An 18,352-nucleotide genomic window follows, 5' to 3' on the forward strand; every position below is an offset into this window, starting at 1 on the left:
GCACTCAGGAATTACTCCTGGCGGTGCTCAGGGGACCCTGTGGGATGCCGGGGATTGAACCCGGGTCGGCAGTGTGCAAGGCAAATGTTCTACCCTCCATACTATCTTTCCAGCCCCTATATATAATTTCTCCCCCTGGGGCTGGAGAGAGAGTGCCAGGGTGAAGACACTGGCTTTGCATGTGGCCAGCTCTGGCTAGGTCCCTCAGCACCTCCAGAAGGGGTCCGTAAGCACGGCCCAGGGTGGCCCAGAAACAAGCAGATTTCTCCTTATTAATGAGACATGCCTGATGAGAAGCCAGTGGCCAGACTCCTCCCAACCCTTCCCCCTCCAATGGCCATCACCTTCCCTCATTCACGCAGACAAAATCCTGTTTTGTGTTCAAGAGGCTGTGGGCATTGCTTGATCCCACTGGACATAGGTGGTTCCTTCTCCTCCATCCTTAACGAACGAGTCATCTTGGGACGGGCGTGTGATCCAGGCCTGACCAATGCAAACTAACGGCAGACCTGCCGCAGGGCATCCTTTTCCAGCACCAGAGAGGCCCTTTAGAACGAGGACCTCTTGGGACTGTTCTTCCTCTCCTTCTACTGCCTTTGAAAAGAAACACGATGGCAGCACCTCGGCAGCTGTTTTGGGACCCTGAGGTTTCACACAAAGGGTCTAGAGGCCAACACGCAGGGGATTGGTGAGGACTGGGGGTGGGGAAGGGGTAAAAGGGAAGTTGTGTTGTTTTTTTTTTATTTTGCTTTTTGGGCACACCTGGCGATGCACAGGGGTTACTCCTGGCTCTGCACTCAGGAATTACCCCTGGCGGTGCTCAGGGGACCATATGGGATGCTGGGATTCGAACCCGGGTCGGCCGCGTGCAAGGCAAACGCCCTACCCGCTGTGCTATTGCTCCAGCCTGGAAGTTGTGTTCTTGATGACATCATTATGCTGCTGCTTAACTTTTTCTGGAACGGCCTACCCTGGTCTTGTTCAACGAGCAGCCAGCACTCTAATGGGCCAGGCTACCATGGAATGGTTCTACTGCAGCTCACGGCATAAGGTTTCCTCGGAGACTTGTTAGTAACAGCCTAAGCGGGTGGGAAGCGGGGGGGAGATGTTGGTCTCACTTAGGCTGTTACTGAACATTATTCTTCACATAACGGATATTCAGTTCTAAGTCAAACCCTAATATCCTCTTTCATCTCACCGTCAATCCATCTCACTGGTGTAGTGCTAAGAATGGGCGGGAGAGAAAAAAAAGGTTTTAACTCTGATGACATTAATGTCTCTTTTCACCTTCCAAAGTCATTCCTGTGACAGAATGGACGCCATCTCATTCATGGAAACGGGAGCTTACAGAGGGTCCAGAAGGAGCCATAAGTGACTCCAGCTTCAAGACCCCTTGTATCATTTCAGAGCGTTAGATAAGCAACTCTTGCATTACGCCCTCACATGGGTCCGTTTTCAAAGGGCAGGCAATTGGGTGCTAAGGAGCTTTTCACTTTCATGTCCTTTAAAAGAAAAAGCCTGGGGCTGGAGCGATAGCACAGCGGGAGGGCATTTGCCTTGCACGTGGCCGACCCGGGTTCGATTCCCAGCATCCCATATGGTCCCCCTGAGCACCACTAGGAGTAATTCCTGAGTGCAGAGCCAGGAGTGACCCCTGTGCATCATCGGGTTTGACCCAAAAAGCAAAAAAAGAAAAAAGAAAAAGAAAAAGCCCTTAGGTGCAATTTGCCCCACCCCCACCCTCCCCCTCCCCCTCCCCCAGGGAAAACATTCCCACTGGCCAAAGCCCCCAGGTCACAGACAGGGCTGGGGAAGCCTGTGTGACCGTGTCTGGCCAGCTAGAAAGTGCAAGTCAGCGAAGGTTCCGTCACCCGGGAGAGCGAAGCAAACCGGAAATCACTTGTGCTTTGGCCACTCAGGGCTCGAGGGAATGTGGGTGTCCGGGAGAAGCAGATCTGTCACACTCCCCCGGGTACTGTGGCACCCACATCAGGGACACGGGATTGCTCGCAGCAGACCTAATAAGGCTCGAGCCGTGACAAGCTGCCCGTTGGGGCCACCCAGTGGGGCTGGGAGGTGGCTCAGAGGACAGGTGGGTTCTGAACACGGCTGGGTGTGGCACCCCCAAATAAAAGAAAAAGGTATTGTTGCTTGTTGAGAAGATGATCAAGTCATAGCACATTGGAAGGAGGGGACGGGGGGTCCTCCGGATGGACGGAGGAGGCAGCCCTGGAGCTGAACTGCCCCCAGCGTGTCTCGATGAAGTCATAAGCTTCCGCCTGGCCCACGAGTTTAATCAGAGACGCACGGACACCCTCGGCTTCCTTGCCACGTTTATTCCCGCAGACCCCGTGGAGCCGAGGGTCTGTCTTCTCTGGCCATTGCTGGGGTCCCCCGGCCTCCTTCCTTTCCTCCCTGCCTTTGTGGGCAGGACACGGCTCGGCTCGTGGAAGCAGGAATATGCGCTCACCGGCGCCAAGCCTTCTTCCCGAGGCCAGCCCCCAAACGCCACGCACCCCTCGGCTGTCTTCCTTCGAAGATGGACCCAGTCCACACCCCCCTGGGGCCTCCCATCCCCCCATCCTGGGGCAGGGGCATTGATGCAGGAGGTGGGGGCGCTGCTGGAACCCCAGGAACCGCCTCTGTGTTCCTGCTGGGAAGGCGGGCACAGAAAGCAGGGCGGAAGGACCCTCGGCCCCTGCCGGCCCGGGAGTGGGTGGTCCATGGGCACCTTGAAGGCTTCTCTGTTCACGACTCCATAACCCACACGCAAGACCCGAAGTGCTGAAACCAAGCCAACTGTTTCCCTTGCTCCGAGTCACCGATGGCTGTGACACCCGATTACTTGGTGCTTCTGGAGTGGAGGGGACACCCGGCTTTCACCTTAGTGCCCTCACCTCCCTCCGGCCTCGCTCCCCGGTGCCCGGGCGTCCAGGCTTCCTCCGTGCCCGCCCCACTGCTCCTATGGCCACACTGAGATCCCAGAACTGGCACCTGCTCGGGGCCTGCCGGGGAGGGGGGACGTGGCTCAAGTGCAAGTGCTCGTCCCTCTGCCGTGGCACAAGGGACACAAGCGTCCCTGCGGGGGAGGGCGCGTCTGAGAAAACCCTTCGGGCCCCCACGCAGGTTCCAGGGGAGAAAGGCCGAGGGGAAGCCTGCAGGGCAGCAGGTGGGGTGGGGGCCAGGGGGGGAGGTCTGGGGGCCGCCCGGGATCTCACCCAGGCTCCAGAGGTCTCCTGGTTGCTGGCCGCGTCCTTCGGGCTGCTGGCCGTTGGGCACTGACTCCTCCCGGGGCCCCGCACGCCCATGCAGATTCCCGGGTTACGTGTCAACCTCCCCTCCCGCCCACCCCCACGCAGACCGAGACCCCGCCCCGGGGCGGAGCTGGGTGACAAGGAGCAAAGTCAGGCCAGGAGACCGTGTTGGTCCAGATGACGCTCGTGCTGAGTTCTCGGTGTCGGCAGTGCTGCCCGGCGGAGCTCCGCCAGCCCCCCGGCACGCTCCGGCCTCCAAGACCAGCTCAGCCCCCCCGCTCGCCCCCAGTCACTACTCCTGCGAGCCAGAGTTCGACCTGATGACGCCCGGGCCGTGCGTCCCTCGGCCCACCATCTCCTGGCCCCACTCCCGGTGGCTGGACTCCTGAAGTCCACGGCCTTTGGTCTCGATGGGCAGGAAGCAGGAGGCCACGGCGGCCAGCAGGCAGCAGCCGCTGTAAACCGCCAGCGACAGGTACACGGAGGATTCCAGCATCACCTGGGGGGTAGGGAGGGACAGGGAGGGAGTGAATGCAGCTGGGTCACGTGGAGACGACATCCGGGTCACGCAAGTTTCTGGGAGGAACACTCTGGGGGTGGGGGGGGGGCAAAGGGGGGTGGTCCTGTTTGGGTCTTGTGACAGTTCTGAGGGGTTGGTGTCTTGGCCCCATTTTACAGAAGGAAACACTGAGGCTCAGAGAGGCTCCGGCAGGATATAAGGATGGGGCTGGGTCGGAGTCCAGCCTCTCAGAGGCTCCCGGATCCTCATAGCCACAGTCTCTCGGGAGCTTTTGAGATGGAGTGAATCTGCATCTCCTTCCTCCTTGGCCACCCGGGCCAAGGCGAGTATGAGCCGGCGATGGCAACTGTCAAATGCAATGGCACAGAAGGCGAAGGCCTGACAGTCTCCGTGCTGGAAATCTCCGTGTGGAAAATCCAGGGCAACAGAGCCTGTCATGTGAGATCCCCGGCACGTCACACTGGCCTACTTGCTTCCAGCTGAATTGCTTTGGGCCACATCACCAGCCCCCAGTGTCTTCTGCACAGGCAGGATCAAAGCTGGGTCCCCGTGTCCGCCCTGTCTGGCTGTGCGCACTGAAGTGAGTTCCTTTCAGCAGGGGTTTGCTCACCAGCAGCCTACCCAGCCTCTTCCACTGGCTGGGTTATTGGGTGAAATACGGTAACTTCCACAGGCCGGGTTATTGGGTGAAATACGGTAACTTCCACAGTCGGGGTTATTGGGTGAAATACGGTCACTTTCACAGGCCTCCCCGCCCCGCCCCCTCTCGCAGTGTGGGGTGCTCAGCCTAGAGCCCCCACTTAGCATGTGCTGGGTTTTGTCACCTCCACCTACCTGAGCGATGAAGGGGGTGATGAGGGCACCCACTCTTGCCATCCCACTGCAGGTGCCCAGGCCCAGCGCCCGTGTCGCTGTGGGGTACACCTGAAACACCAAGGCAGGTTGAGGAGGGGGGACTGGCCCCAGGCGGGCGTCAGTCTGAGACCCTGGGGTGTTCGTGCCCATCAGGGGCGGGGGAGGATGGGGTGCAGTGGGGGCAGGAAGTTTAAAGGGGAAAAGGGCAAGAGGCTGAGTGGAGCCCGGGAAGGCCACCCCCTGTCCTGGCCGGTCCCTGAAGACCCCGCCAGGAATTGGTGGACAGTCAGGACGCAGACACCCATCTCCCAGCTTCTCAGCAGGGCATGGACTTTAGCTTTGGTTTGGGGGCCACACCGGCCATGCTCAGGGGTTACTCCTGGTTCTGCACTCAGGAATCATTCAGGGGGTGCTCAGGGGACCATTTGGGATGCCGGGGATCGAACCCCGGTCGGCTGCGCGCAAACACCCTCCCCACTATACGATCGAGCTTTCACAGAGACTGGCCGGCCGGAGAGAGAGTTGGGGGGCGGGGGGGGGCAGGCACATGACTTGCATGTGACCAATTGACCGTAGCTCAACCCCTGGCGAAACACAGGGTTCCCCAAACACTGCCAGGGGTCACTCCAGAGCACAGAAATAGCCCCTGGCCCCTGCCCTCTGTCAATTTTTAATTTCCCTAAGCTCTGACCCATGCCTCTTGCCCAGCTATCGACCTTCGCACTTGCTCTCTTACCCAATTAAACGAGCTCACGGACATTTATTAGTACATACTTCAAGAAAACTCCAGAAGGATGCCCTGTGAATATAACGATTCGAAAAGGTCATCTTGGACCGGGAGAGATAGCAGAGGGCATCGAGGCACCTGCCTGGCAAATGGCCAACCCCAGTGGAGTCTCTGGCACCACAAACGCCACCCCCCCAGCACTGCCAGGGGTCACTCCTGAACACGGTAGGGTGTGGCTACTCCCCACAAGCCCTACAAAGTCCCCTTAAAGCCCACATCAAGGTCTTCTCTAGAGGGGGCGTGTGGGGAAACCATTCCTTTTTTGGGGGGAGGGCTCTTAATTTTTGGGGTCACATCCAGCGAGGCTCAGGGGTTACTCCCAGCTCTGCACTCAGGACTCACTCCTGGCAGTGCTCGGGAACCGAATGGGATGCGGGGATCGAACCCCGGTCAGCTGCGTGCAAGGCAAACGCCCTCCCCGCCGTGCTATCGCTCCAGCCCCCAACCTTTCCCTTCTGACGGGAAACTGCCCCGTGCCCCTGGCACTGACTCACTGAGCGTAAGCCCCGAGAGCAGGGAAAGGGGCTGCCAGCGAGTCAGGCAGAGGAGTGAGGACAGAGTCCGGGTGGGGCCCAGCGGCCAGAGCTGCCCCCTCCAGCCCCAGCACCCCCCAGCCCCCTCCTCCCCCGCCCCCCCCCCCCCCCCCCCCCGCCTACCTCAGGTGTGTAAACATAGGCTGCCTGGAAGCCTCCAGAAATAAACGCTCTTGCAATGAAGAGTAACAGGGTGAGCATGTTTCTGGCGGAGAGACAGGGAAGAGCATGAGCGCGTCTGTTCTCTCGGCTCGCACCAGCCCAGTCCTGTCGGTCCCGAAGAAGCTCCCGCTCCCACACGGGCCATGCCCAGCCCTGCCTGCATGGCTCCAGGCAGGGGGGAGGGCCAGGGTACCAACATGGCCAGGGCACCAGCGCCCTCTGCAGGGGGCAGACCAGGGCACAAGCACCTCTGCAGAGGCTCCCTCAGGCCTTCCTCACCCTCCAGGGCCCCTGGTGGAGAGGCATGAACGCCCAGGGAGCTCACTCAGGTGGAAGGCGAGGCTGGGCAGAAGGGACAGAAGTAACCCAAGGCTCAGAGAGGAGCTTGTGAGGGCGGGGATTTGGGGATGGGGGGCAGCTAACCGCCAGAACTCTTCACCCTGCGTTATTCTTAGTGGGGTCCAGGGGACCATGTGTAGTGTTGGGGGTTGAACCTGGGCCAGCCGTCCGCCAGGTATGTTCCCCTGCTCCCCACCCCCAGCCCTATGTCTCGGGCTCTAAAGAGGAATTCTGATGATGATATTATTTTTGTCTTTGTTTTTGGCTGGAGCGATAGCACAGCGGTTGGGCGTTCGCCTTTCATGCGGCTGACCCGGGTTCGATTCCTCTGCCCCTCTTGGAGAGCCCGGCAAGCTACCGAGAATATCGTGCCCGCATGGCAGAGCCTGGCAAGCTACCCGTGCATATTGGATATGCCAAAAACAGTAACACTAAGTCTCACAGTGAGAGACGTTACTGGTGCCCGCTCGAGCAAATCTATGAGCAACAGGATAACAGTGACAGTGACAGTTTCTACACCTGGTCATGCTCAGGCTTTCTTCTCGGCTCTGCACTCAGAAATCACTCCCGCTGGAGACCGCCTGGGGCGCTGGGGGTGGGACCCACTGGCCGGGTGCAAGGCAGATGCCCTCCCCGCTGTGTTATTGACCCGAAAGAGGGATTCTGGATTCTAAGGATGAGCCGCCTCCCAGCCTGGCTTTCCACCAATGTTCCCCAACACCAGCGTTTCCCGAGGGGCACCTCCACGCCTCCCCCCAGAGGCTCCCCAGGTTCGTGTTGGGGCTTCGTGAGGTCCAGAGAGTCTGGGGCTGCTATGGCCCGGGGAGGCTCTTGGTGGCGGGGGAAATGGAGCCACATCTAAAGCAAGGCATGGTCAGCGTGATCTCCAGCAAATACGGGAAAACCTTTCCACCCAAACCCAAATCCCAGCTCTGAGAAGGACCTGGGAGATGGTGCCATGTCGGAATCTGTTGCGGTTAAAGCAGACACTACATGGAAGGGTCCCCTGCTCTCTCCCCACCCCCACCAGGGGCCCCACTTTAAGCTCATTTGTTCAGCTTAAGAGGAAGCCAGGAGCTTTGATCCCAGGGAGGAGCTGCTGGGATGGGGGGGGGGGATGACCCGCCCACCCACCCCCCAGCCACCTGCCAGGACCTCCTGGCCAGAGAAAGCGAATTTGCCTACGCACCTTCCAACACAGATGAACAGCAGGAGGCTGCAGAGGGAGAAGACGACGAAGCACAGGGCCATGGTCTTCTTCCGGCCCAGGCGGTCAATGATCCAGAGGGTGACCAGGACACCTGCAGGGGACAGAGGGCACCTACGGGTCTCACCTGCGGGACTCACACCCTCAGAATCCCCTCTGCAGTGGTGGAGGCCCAGGGGCTCACTTCCGGTGGCAAGTTTCCCACCCTCTTGCTTCCTCTCCTTCCCTCCATCCCTCCCTCCCTCTTCTCCACTTCCTTCCCTCCCTCTGTCCTCCCTCCTTCCTTCCCTCCATCCCTCCCTCCCTCTTCTCCACTTCCTTCCCTCCCTCCGTCCTCCTTCCTTCTCTCCTTCCCTCCTTTCTTCCCCCTGCTCTCCACCATCCCTACTTCTTTCTTTTCCTTATTCCTTCATCTTTCTTTCCTTCCTTCCCTCCCCCATTTCTTCTCCCTCCCTTCTTCTGTTTTTGGGTCTACCCCTCGGGTGCTCGGGGCGACCCCTGGCTCTGTGCCTGCTCAGGAGTGGCCCCCAGCAGTGCTCAGAGACCCAGCCCTGGTGGTGGTGCTGGCTGCGTTGCAAAGCTGACGCCTTAACCTCCGCACTACCTCTGACTCCCCAAGATGAGCTTCCAAAGACGGTCACCCCAGCCTTGCTTCTCTCTATCCCTGGCCCCTCGCATGCTCAGCTGACCAAAGGAGGCCCCCCGCGAGGAACAACAGCTGGGGAGGGACCCCCCCCAACAACAACAACAACAAAATTCCCCACAAGAACCCAGGAACCAGGACTTGGCCGGAAACAGTCTTGGCCCCAGCAGTCTCAAAATGGGCCCCCCAAAGCTTTCAAATGGGGGGGAACCTCTCACGCATTCTCGGTTTGACCACCCACAGCTAAGGGTGGAGACGCTGTGCCCAGACTCCCTAGAAAAGAATTTTGCTGGGGGCCACCCGGGTGGAGACAGCGGCTGGAGAGCTCCGGGCTGGCCAGGCGTGGTGGCCTCTCACCTGGGAACTCGGACAGCGTCGTCCACAGCAGGTCCATGTAATCCTCCTCGCTCAGGTACTCGCAGGCCAGGCTGCACTTGGCCTCCACGGCCTTCTTCCGGCTGGAGACTGGCGTGTGGGGAGTGGGAAAGAGGGAAGCAAGGGGCTGGAGCGATCGCACAGCGGGGAGGGCGTTTGCCTTGCAGGCGGCCGACCCAGGTTCAGTTCCCAGCATCCCATAGGGTCCCCCGAGCTGAGTGCAGAGCCAGGAGTAATCCCTGAGCATCGCCAGGTGTGACCCAAAAAAGCAAAAAAAAAGAAGAAAAAAAAAGCAAGAACGAAGCAAGTACACCCACCTCCCTCTTGGCATGAGACCCCCTGATGGTGCTCAGGGGTACCGAGCGGTGCCAGAGGTCACACTGGCACAGCAAGTGCTCTGCCACTGAGCTACATCCAGCCTTTGTGCTTGTTACTTGGTTCTTTTGGGCGTGGCTCCCCACTCTGGCTGTTTCCTCCCCCAGGATCCTCACTGGGGGAGCTTTCCTTCCCCCTGGACCACGCCCACTTCGGTCCCGGGGGTGCAGGGAGGTCTGGGTGGCCTGTCTCTGACACCAGCCTGGCTCCTGAAGCGCTTCCCTGAGGATTCCAATTGTTCGGTGGGGTCAGCGTTAACCCTGGTTCTCACACCTGATGTCAGGGCCCCTGTCCTTGAGCCAGCCCTGCCTAGCCTGGCCATCTAGAGGGCCTGGAGATGGAACTCTGCCCTTAGCCCATTTTTAATTTTGTTTTGTTTTGTTTGTTTGGGGACCACACCTGGCAATGCTTAGGGTTCACTTTTTTTTTTTTTTTTTTTGCTTTTTGGGTCACACCTGGTGATGCACAGGGGTTACTCCTGGCTCTGAACTCAGGAATTACTCCTGGCAGTCCTCAGGGGACCAGATGGGATGCTGGGAATCGAACCCGGGTCAGCTGCATGCAAGGCAAACGCCCTACAGGCTGTGCTATCGCTCCAGCCCCAACTTAGGGTTCACTCTTGTCTCTGCACTCAGGGATCACTCCTGGCAGGGCCCAGGGGGTCTTAGCGGGGTGCCAGGGAACAAATCTGGGTTGGCCAAATGCAAGGTAAGCGCCCTGCCCTCTGAACTCTCTTTCTGGCCCCTGTGATGTCACTTCCGTCCCTGGGAGGTTATCCGGGCTTCTGCCGCTCAGAGATCTGCTTAGATCCTGCAGGTACCACCTCCCTGGAGTTTGGGGATCGGGTCACGGGCATGTGGATGAGAGCAGGCTGGACACAAGATCTGAAGTGACCGGGCGGGGGGGCGGGGGGGGACAGGGCTGGGATGGAGGTTCTGTTGGCTTCGAAGGAGGTGTGGTACTCACTGCTGCAGACGTCCCCGGCCTGGAAGAGCTCGGTGGTGAGCAGAACCAGTCCGTAGTAGGAAAAGGCATTGGAGAACCTGCGGAGAGGGAGCAAGGTCGGGCTCTTACCCGGGAGGAAGCACAAGGGTTAAGGGCCACCAGGGAGATGCAAAGTCCCTCGGGCACCAGTCGGTCGGGGGAGGCCTGGAGTCTGGTCGGAAGGACTCTGGGTCCGGGGACCACCCTGGGCCCTGGAACAGGGGCAAAGCACAGAGATGTGACAGAGGGAAGGGCCCTCCTGCCTGCTGGGAGGCCGAGAATGAACTTTCTGGAAGAGTTGGCCTCACGGAGTGCGATCCTGGCATCCGTCTCTTCTCCATCTTTCTCTCTCTTTAGTGTGTGTGTGTGTGTGTGTGTGTGTGTGTGTGTGTGTGTGTGTGTGTGTGTGTGTGTGATCCTAAACAGTGCTCAGGTAGCTCCTGGCCATGCTCGGCCCGACTGTACTGGACAGTTCAATGCGTGGTTCAAGCAGTTTCCTCTTATCTACTGATTGGGGGAACATGTGGTGGTGCTCGGGGGTTAGGCCCAGCTCTGTGCAGTGGCCCCCGGGGGACCAAATGACACGCCCAGGGGCAAAACAGGGCCCACTGGATGCAAGACAACCGCCTTACTCCCTGTACGATCTCTCTCTCAAATGGGATTTTTACTTTGGGGGGGTGAGCTTTGGGGGCCAATGGAGCTGCTGTGCCCAGCAGGGTGCCCTCTGGAGGTGCTCGGGAGACTGAGGGGAGCCAGGCTTTGAGCACGGAGCATGCCCGGCAAACACCTTACTCCTTGTATTATGTCCTCTTAAAAGGCATTTTGAGGGGGCTGGAGCAATAGCACAGCGGGTAGGGCGTTTGTCTTGCACGCGGCCGACCTGGGTTCGATTCCCAGCATCCCATATGGTCTCCTGAGCATACCAGGGGTGTGATTCCTGAGTGCAGAGCCAGGAGTAACCCCTTGCACTGCCGAGTGTGACCCAAAAAACAACAAAAAAAAAAGGCATTTTGAGGAGGGCTGGGAGCTCAGAGACGGGGAACACGCCTGGGTGTGGTGGTCTGAGACAGGGCCCGAGCGTCACATGGTCCCTGAAGCACCCCCAGATGTGGTGCTGGTGGACCCAAGCAGGGCAGGGCCAGACATTTCACAATGTCAGGCTGAAGCACTGAATGAACCAGGTGACATGCTGCTGGGAATAGCCTGCAAGTCCTGGTGCTGGGGTTCGAATTCCCTGGAACTGAGCACTTCTTAGGAGCACCCCTTGCAAAAGAGATATTTTGGAGAGAAGGAACCAACGTACATTGATGGTGGTTGTGTAAACGGGTATAGTCACTGGGGACATCAAGGGGATTGTGGTTTTTTTTATGTCACCTTCCTCTGTTTCATTATTTGCGTATAGGAAGGCCGTGGATTTTTGGGTATTGATTTTATAACCTACGACTTTACTGTACAAGTCTATTATTTCTAAGAGTTTCTTGGTAGAGGTTTTGGGTTTCTCTAGGTATAGTATCATATCATCTGCGAATAGTGAGAGCTTGATTTCTTCCTTCCCTATCTGTATGCCCTTAATGTCTTTTTCTTGCCTAATTGCTACTGCAAGAACTTCCAGTACTATGTTAAACAGAAGTGGTGAGAGTGGACATCCTTGTCTTGTCCCTGATCTTAGAGGGAAGGCCCTAAGTTTTTCTCCATTGAGGATGATGCTTGCCGTAGGTCTGTGGTAGATGGCTTTGACTATCTTGAGAAAAGTTCCTCATTGGGGACATCAGTATAGAGATCCTTCAACTAGTGAAAGATGAAAATTCCAGGGCTGGAGAGACAGTACAGCAGGTAAGGCAGCTGCTTTGCAGGTGGCTGACCCAGGTTTGATCCCTGGCATCCTTTATGGTCCCCCATGCTCGCCTGGAATGATTCCTGGATGCAGAACCAGGAATAATGCTGAGCATAGCCAGGTGTGACCCAAAAACCTAAAAAAAAAAAAAAATCCAGGCGCATATGCTGCCTGAGCCCATGTGCTGCTTGTGCCTACATGGCCGAGCACATGTGGTGCCCGAGCACATGTGTCGCCCGCATCTCCCCCCTTGAGATGTGTACTTTCATGCTTTCGTGTCCAGTGCTAGGGTATGTGTAGAGCTCTCTCCACCCTTGGAGAAGCCTGCGTTCTCTCTTGAGCGTGTTACTCCTACTATTCTCTCTCCCACTTATCCCTTCCTCCTTCCCTCAGAAACCTCTGAATAAATCTGCTACTTCAAAAAAAAAAAAATCCAGGAGGAAGTCACACTAATTGAAGTGAGTCTGAAGAAAAAAGATAAATAGCAAAATATCTTTCTTCCTTCTTTTTTGGGTCACACTCAGCTCAGGGTTACTCCTGGCTCTGCGCTCAGATGTCACTTCCTGCCAGGGCTCAGGGGACCACACAGGATGCCAGGGATCCAACCCTGGTTGGCTGCGAGCCAGGCAAGTGCCCTCCCTCCTTGCTCTCTGTCTTGTCCAGAGATCTCACTTTATAGGCGGACCATAACGAAACAAGGCAAAGGACTAGACCTTCCCCGGTGGACACAACCCTGAGATGCGAACAGTGGGACTGTGATCTGAGGGACTGGGGGGCTTGGGAAGGGGCAGGCTCCTCAGGATAACGGTGGCAGGTATGGGGTAGCAATACTAAAAATATGTACAAATATATCCATATATTTTTCAAAAACAGCAGTGGAAGGTCTTGGGCACTTTGGTGGTGGTGAAGATGTGGAAAGTTTGTCAATTAAAACCAAAATCATCAACACCAGTGGCCATTTTACCATTTTATTATTTTAAAAAAATTTTTAGTTTTGCCCTACACCTAGCGGTACTCAGGGCTTATTCCTGGCTCTACACTCAGAGGTTACTCCTGCTGGAGATCAGGGGACCACAAGGGGTGCTGGGGATTGAGGATGTTGGCCACATGTAAGGCAAGTGCCTTATCTGCTGTACTATCTCTCTAGTCCCAATAAAAATTTTTCTCTGGTTTTTAGATTACACCCGGTGATGCTCAGGGGTTACTCCTGGCTCTGCACTCAGGAATTACTCCTGATGGTACTGGGGGGACCATACAGGGTGGCAGGGATCAAACCAGGTAGGCTGCATATAAGGCACGTACGCTACACAATGTACTTTCTCTCCAGTTTCCTATTTTTCTTTAACTAAAAAAAAAAAAGAAATAGGGGCTGGAGCGATAGCACAGCGGGTAGGGCGTTTGCCTTGCACGCGGCCGACCCGGGTTCGATCCCCGGCATCCCATATGGTCCCCCAAGCACTGCCAGGAGTAATTTCTGAGTGCAAAGCCAGGAGTAACCCCTGAGCATCACTGGGTGTGACCCAAAAAGCAAAAAAAAAAAAAAGAAATAGAAAGTTCCTCTGATCCATATGATTGTCCCATGTCTGGGTACCTAGCCAAAGTCTACACAAGCAGTAGCTGAAGAGACACCTGGACCCTCACGTTCTTTGCAGCATCGGGGCAATAGCCAAACCCTAGAAATGTCCAGTGCCCAGGACAAAGGACAGGATGAAAAAGGGGGGTGGGGGCGGGAGCGGGAGGGTGGTTCCTACCTTGGGTAAAGGCCTCCAAGATCAAAATACGTTTGCATTCATCTTGTTCAGCCAGGATGGAAGGAATTGACACCTTCCCACTAAGGACACGAGCTTTGAGAGTTCTCATCGTTTCTTTGGTGAAGATTGTCTGTGCTGAGAAAGAATAGCCCACCTCTCTCTGGGAATAGCCCACCTCTCTCTCTGGGAATAGCCCACCTCTCTCTCTGGGAATAGCCCACCTCTCTCTCTGGGGCATATAAACTGGAGGTTGGGGAAGAGGCTCATGGGAAAACTCTCTCTCTCTCTCTCTCTCTCTCTCTCTCTCTCTCTCTCTCTCTCTCTCTCTCTCTCTCTCTGTGTTATTCTTCCTCCAAGCAGCCTTAAACTTCGATCTCTGTGGGAAGTGCTCTTTTCATGCATGCAGCGGTGATGTTTTGTCTTAGTGAGCTACATAATGGCATGACACCCAGCTATTAAAGAGACAGAGAGAGAGAGAGAGAGAGAGAGAGAGAGACAGAGAGAGACAGAGACAGAGAGACAGAGACAGAAACAGAGAGAGACAGAGAAAGATGGAACCTTTCATCTGCAAGAACACGAATGGATCTATAGGATCCATTATGCTTAGAGACGCGAGTCAGGCAAAGACATACTAAGGGGGTCCCAGGGGTCTCTGTGATCAGCTCTTACCATATAAACCACAGCAACAGGGTCGTCCACCGAAAATGGGGTGTGAAAAGGTCCCGCATTTTGCCTCGGTCTTCCTGTTTCAAGACAAAACAGGAAGATGCTATTTATTCTCCTCCCGTGGTGGCACCTGGGGCTGGGGGCTCAGCCTGTCCAGGGGGGCTGCGGCCACCCAGAACCCAGGACTCGACTGCACAGCACCTCGCTTGCAGCCCGGAGGCCGGCTTGGCCCCTCCAGTTCCTCGTCTTCATGACCCTCTGCAGCCCTCACCCGGCCGGGGTCCTGGAGCCGGGGACGGCTTCTCTCACACATGCCCTCCCCTTCCTGCCCTCAGGCGTGGGGGTTGCTTGGACACAGGGAGTCGACCCAGCCTGCGGGGTGACCCACCGACTCCTAATCCCCCACCCCCAAGACTCAACAACGAGGTGATGAGTCTTCAGTAACCTGTGTGCCAGAAATCGATCCACTATCAGTCAAGAATCCTTTTTTTTTTTTTTTTTGCTTTTTGGGTCACACCCGGCGATGCACAGGGTTTACTCCTGGCTCTGCACTCAGGAATCACTCCTGGCGGTGCTCAGGGGACCATATGGGATGCTGGGAATCGAACCCGGGTCGACCGCGTGCAAGGCAAACGCCGTACCCACTGTGCTATCGTTCCAGCCCCAGTCAAGAATCCTTAAAACGAGCCCCGTGGGATCCCTCCCACCCTGCCCACCCCGCACCCCCGTGTGCCGACCTGGTTTGGTAACGGTGCCAGGCGACTTTCCTGGGTGGGGGGGAGGGGATGCAAATTCCAGTTCTTTCTGCATAATATGGCAACCGCCAGAAACAGGCTTCTATGGGAAAAGATCCGATCTCTGAACCGCGGGGGTGGGGTGCTTCTGGGAGGGAGGGGACCAGCAGCCTCGCGCACGCGAGTGTCCAGTGTCCCCCGGAGCTGGGACACTGAGTCTGTGTGTTCGGTTAAGTGCTTGTTCCGCCCAGGGCCCAGGCTCCTTCAGGGATGTCGACACACCCCGGGAAGCCTGGCACCCTGGCATGTCCGAACGCGCCTGGGTTGCCCAGCCTCTGCCCCCGGCTCACACCCGCACAGTGGCGGCGTCAGGCACCGAACATTCAAGTCTTTCTCCCCACCGGCTGGAACTGTCTGAGTGAGTTAGAGAGGGGAGCAGCCCCATCTCAAGGGTCCCCACCAGCCCGCGGAGCCTGCGCCGGCCGGAGCAGAGACGTGTCCACCGGGCACGCGCACTCACACACACGCACAGACGCACACACACGCACGCACATGCACACGCACGCGCACACACGCACGCATGCACACACACGCACATGCACGCATGCACGCACACGCATGCATGCACGCACACGCACGCGCACGCACGCGCACACACGCACACGCACGCACGCATGCACACACGCACATGCACGCATGCACGCACACGCACGCATGCACGCACACGCACGCACACGCACACACGCACGCACACACAGGCGGGGGCACATGCCCGCCCTTTGGGGGCTGACCTGTCTGGAGATGATGAGCTTGCCCAGCGGCATGGGGGCGCCGTTCTCCGTCGCTATCCTCTTTAAGGTGGCGATGGCCTTCTCCTGGTTCCCGGACAGCACGTCGTACCTCGCACTCTCCGGCAGCCACTGTGAGGACAGGAGAGCGGGTGTGGGCTGGACAGGCTGGGACCGGACAGTGGCCAGGAGTAAGGCCTGAGCACTGTCAGGTGGGGTCCTAAGTGCCCCCTCCCCCCAAAACACACCACCAAGGCTTTATTATTATTATTATTAAATTTTTGGGTCACACCTGGCGATGCACAGGGGTTACGCCTGGCTCTGCACTCAGGAATTACCCCTGGCGGTGCTCAGGGGACCATATGGGATGCTGGGAATCGAACCCGGGTTGGCTGCGTGCAAGGCAAACGCTCTACCTGCTATACTATCACTCCAGCCCCTATTTTAAATTATTTTTTAAGGAATTACCGTGAGGTACAGTTACAGACTTACAAACTTTGGTGATTACGTTTCAGTCATACAATGACTGAGTACTCATCCCTCCACCAGTGCCGATTCTCCACCACCAACGATCCCAGTGTCCCTCCTGCCAATCCCCTGCATCCCCCCTCTCTCCTTTTGGGTGTTGTGGTTCGCAATACGGGCACTAAGTGGCCATCATCGTCTGCGTTCAGCCCGCATCTCCCACCCCGAGCGGACCCTCCTAGCATCACTTCCTTGGTGGTCCCTTCTCCATCCCAGCTGCCTTTCCCCCCCCGGCATGCAGGCCGGCTTCCAAGCCGTGGAGCCATCCTCCTGGCCCTTATCTCCAACCACCAAGGTTTTAAAAGATGGTTCCGGGGGTCTACCCTGCACCCCTTGCCTCCCCCCCCCAGAATACAGTGGGCGGCCGCAGAGCCCGGGCGAGAGCTCCCAGGGATACCTACGAAGCACAGGACCGCGAAGAGGAGGAGTGGGAGGGCCGAGAGGAGCAGCAGCCACCGCCAGCCCAGGCTGGGCATCACGAACACGGCCAGGACCACCTCGAACACCGTCCCGAGGGCCCAGAACACCTGGCACGGAGGAGGGGGCTGAGTGGTGGTGACGGCAGGGGCCCCGCAGGGAGGAGACGCGGCCGTGTGCGGACAGGGCTCGGGCTCAGCCGGGCCGGGTGGGGCAGGCCTCATTTCCCAGGGTCCCCTGCCATGGGGTCCACCTCCCACGGGCGTCCTCCGTGGTGGTCCCTGAAACCGTGCAAGGTGGCAGCTCGGGGGAGGGGGGATCCTGTGCCCATGGTGGAGGCCCCTGGCCGTGCACGTCTTGCTCTGAGGTCTCCCGGGTCTTTGGGGGGGCCCTGGCAGGCTCCCCTCTGGGACCCTAGTAGGGGGATGCCTTGACATCAGCGGCTGGGCCGAGAGACCCGGCCCAGAACCCAGGTGCGTGTGGGTACAAGCAGGAGTGGCCGTGCCCCGAATCTCCCCTGGAGAGGGACTGTCCCCGCCTGCTCTCGCGAGGGTGAGCAACGCTGGGGAAGGGGCCGCGAAGAGGAGCGAATCCACACTGCGGGGATGCCCTGACCAAGGCGGCCCGCTCATGCCCGTCCCTGCTGTTGGCCCTCAGCGCCCCTTTCCCTCCCCCGTGGCTCCAGCGCCCCCAGAACCTCCCCCCGCCACCGAGCGTGCGCATGCGCAGAGCCCTGGCCTGCGCCTTACCTCGATCAGCAGAATGCACTTGGCGCGGGCTTTCATGGGCAGGAACTCGGCGTACAGCGTCACCCTGGGAAGACAGGGGCGGGTGAGGGGCAGGATGGCGCGGGGAGATCTGACCTTAGCCAGGGAACGGGCCGAGACCACCAGTATGGCCCGTGGACACTCACCTGAGAACCCCCAGGCCCCCTGCAGACCTTCAGACACACACCTTGGCGGCGAGGCCTAAGGATTCTGGAGTCTGCTTTTTTTTTTGTTTGGAGGCCACACCTGGTGGTGCTCAGGACTTACTCCCGGCTCTGTGCTCAGGGTCACTCCCGAGAAGCTCGGGGGACCATATGGGGTGCAGGGGATCGAACCCAGCTTGGCTATGTGCAAGGCAAACGCCTTCCCTGCTGTACTATCACTCTGGCCCTGTCTGCCATCATTTTTTTTAAATGATTTTTTTTTTTTTGCTTTTTTGGGTCACACCCAGCGATGCTCAGGAATTACTCCTGGCAGTGCTTTGGGGACCATATGGGATGCTGGGGATCGAACCTGGGTCGGCATTGTGCAAGGCAAACACCCTACCCGCTGTGCTATCGCTCTGGCCCAATAATTTTTTTAATTTATAAAGTAACACTGTCACTGTCATCCCGTTGCTCATCAATTTGCTCGAGCGGGCACCAGTAACGTCTCTCATTGAGAGACTTATTGTTACTGTTTTTGGCATATCCAATACGCCGCAGGTAAATTGCCAGGCTCTGCCGTGCGGGCGCGATACTCTCGGTAGCTTGCCGGGCTCTCCGAGAGGGGCGGAGGAACTGAACACGGGCCGGCCGCGTGAAAGGCGAACGCCCAACCGCTGTGCTATCGCTCCA

The 18,352-nt window shown here is 57.8% G+C and overlaps 1 protein-coding gene across 1 annotated transcript in view; it reads right to left on the bottom strand.

Moving 5' to 3' along the window:
• Positions 1-2,095: 2,095 nt before the first annotated feature.
• Positions 2,096-18,352, bottom strand: part of SVOP (SV2 related protein) — a 60,533-nt gene continuing 44,276 nt past the window's right edge. The window contains exons 7-16 of the mRNA XM_055146914.1: positions 17,499-17,562; positions 16,734-16,859; positions 15,811-15,939; positions 14,289-14,362; positions 10,017-10,093; positions 8,658-8,765; positions 7,640-7,751; positions 6,073-6,154; positions 4,609-4,698; positions 2,096-3,753 (exon numbers count right to left, since the gene is read on the bottom strand). Of these exons, the coding sequence (XP_055002889.1) occupies positions 3,547-3,753; positions 4,609-4,698; positions 6,073-6,154; positions 7,640-7,751; positions 8,658-8,765; positions 10,017-10,093; positions 14,289-14,362; positions 15,811-15,939; positions 16,734-16,859; positions 17,499-17,562 (1,069 nt within the window). The 3' untranslated portion in view covers positions 2,096-3,546. The remainder of the gene's footprint in view (positions 3,754-4,608; positions 4,699-6,072; positions 6,155-7,639; positions 7,752-8,657; positions 8,766-10,016; positions 10,094-14,288; positions 14,363-15,810; positions 15,940-16,733; positions 16,860-17,498; positions 17,563-18,352) is intronic.

This window comes from Sorex araneus, chromosome 9 (assembly GCF_027595985.1).
Source record: "Sorex araneus isolate mSorAra2 chromosome 9, mSorAra2.pri, whole genome shotgun sequence".
NCBI classification, from domain to species: domain Eukaryota; kingdom Metazoa; phylum Chordata; class Mammalia; order Eulipotyphla; family Soricidae; genus Sorex; species Sorex araneus.